This window comes from Anopheles cruzii, unplaced genomic scaffold, assembly GCF_943734635.1.
Source record: "Anopheles cruzii unplaced genomic scaffold, idAnoCruzAS_RS32_06 scaffold03443_ctg1, whole genome shotgun sequence".
In the NCBI taxonomy this organism is placed as follows: domain Eukaryota; kingdom Metazoa; phylum Arthropoda; class Insecta; order Diptera; family Culicidae; genus Anopheles; species Anopheles cruzii.
In genome coordinates this window covers 1,228-2,112 of record NW_026457028.1, presented here as the reverse complement: position 1 = coordinate 2,112, position 885 = coordinate 1,228, and the positions used below count along the sequence as shown (strand labels likewise).

At 52.5% G+C, this 885-nt stretch overlaps 1 protein-coding gene across 1 annotated transcript; it reads right to left on the bottom strand.

Annotated features, from left to right (window-relative positions):
- Positions 1 to 3: 3 nt before the first annotated feature.
- Positions 4 to 508, bottom strand: LOC128277016 (embryonic polarity protein dorsal-like; the record flags this gene model as incomplete). The annotated part of the gene is made up of 2 exons (XM_053015465.1): positions 106 to 508; positions 4 to 41 (listed from the first exon to the last, which is right to left on the bottom strand). Coding segments are annotated over exons 1-2 (441 nt in total), but the record flags the coding sequence as incomplete, so codon positions are not given.
- Positions 509 to 885: the final 377 nt, after the last annotated feature.

The window sequence follows — 885 nt, the reverse complement described above, 5'->3', positions numbered from 1 at the left end:
GAGGTCGATGGAGCCCGGTTCCTTGGCGTGAGCAAATCCAGCTGAAAAGGCGAAGTACCGGTTAAGGGCGTGATCTTGATCCCCGGCGATCAGTCGGACACTTACTTCGGAATGGATCGACTCGGATCTCTTGTCGTAGTTTGAGCGCATCGTCGACGTCCTTTTTCCGAACGCACTGGATGCCGAGGTTGTTAAAGTTGTAGCTCATGGTGGTACTGTTGATCTCTACGGTACACACGCCCTTCCTGCAGTGTTCCTTACCGACCAGATTGTGTGGATGAGGTTTATGGTTTGGGCCCTCTTTGGCCACGCAAGACACGACTACCACGGCTCTGCCACGATATCCGTGCACCTGTATGCTCGGGAAGGTCTTGTGATCGGCCGTCGTGTTAACACCAGGAATCGATCCGGCTGAACGACCTTCGCACTCGTAACGAAAGCGTAGCGCCTTCGGATGTGGCTGCTCGGTGATCTCCATATACGGGCGTTGCGTAGGTAGCGGTGGCATTATTTTGGTATTACCGTAGAAACACGAAACGAAAAACACAGATTTGGCACAGCCTATGTACAGGTTCATCCGAACCACAGCGGACAATTGAGCCTTTTTTATAGATGCCAGCCAACCTACTTCGAATCTCAAGCCTTTCGCACTTTATGACCTGCACAGTGCAGGTGTACGGCGCCACCCCCGTGTCTAGGATCGTGTTTGCTGATCTGTGGCTTCTCCAGCAATGCGTACCCAGAACGTTTTCTGCATCAAAACTGCACATACGGGTTATGAAAAGTACGCTGGGCGTTCGACCCGTGAAACGAAATTCGACGACAGGTGTCCGTTGAACGTTGGCAGGAATCCGGGTAAAGAGGGACCTGAACCTCGTCTCGGAA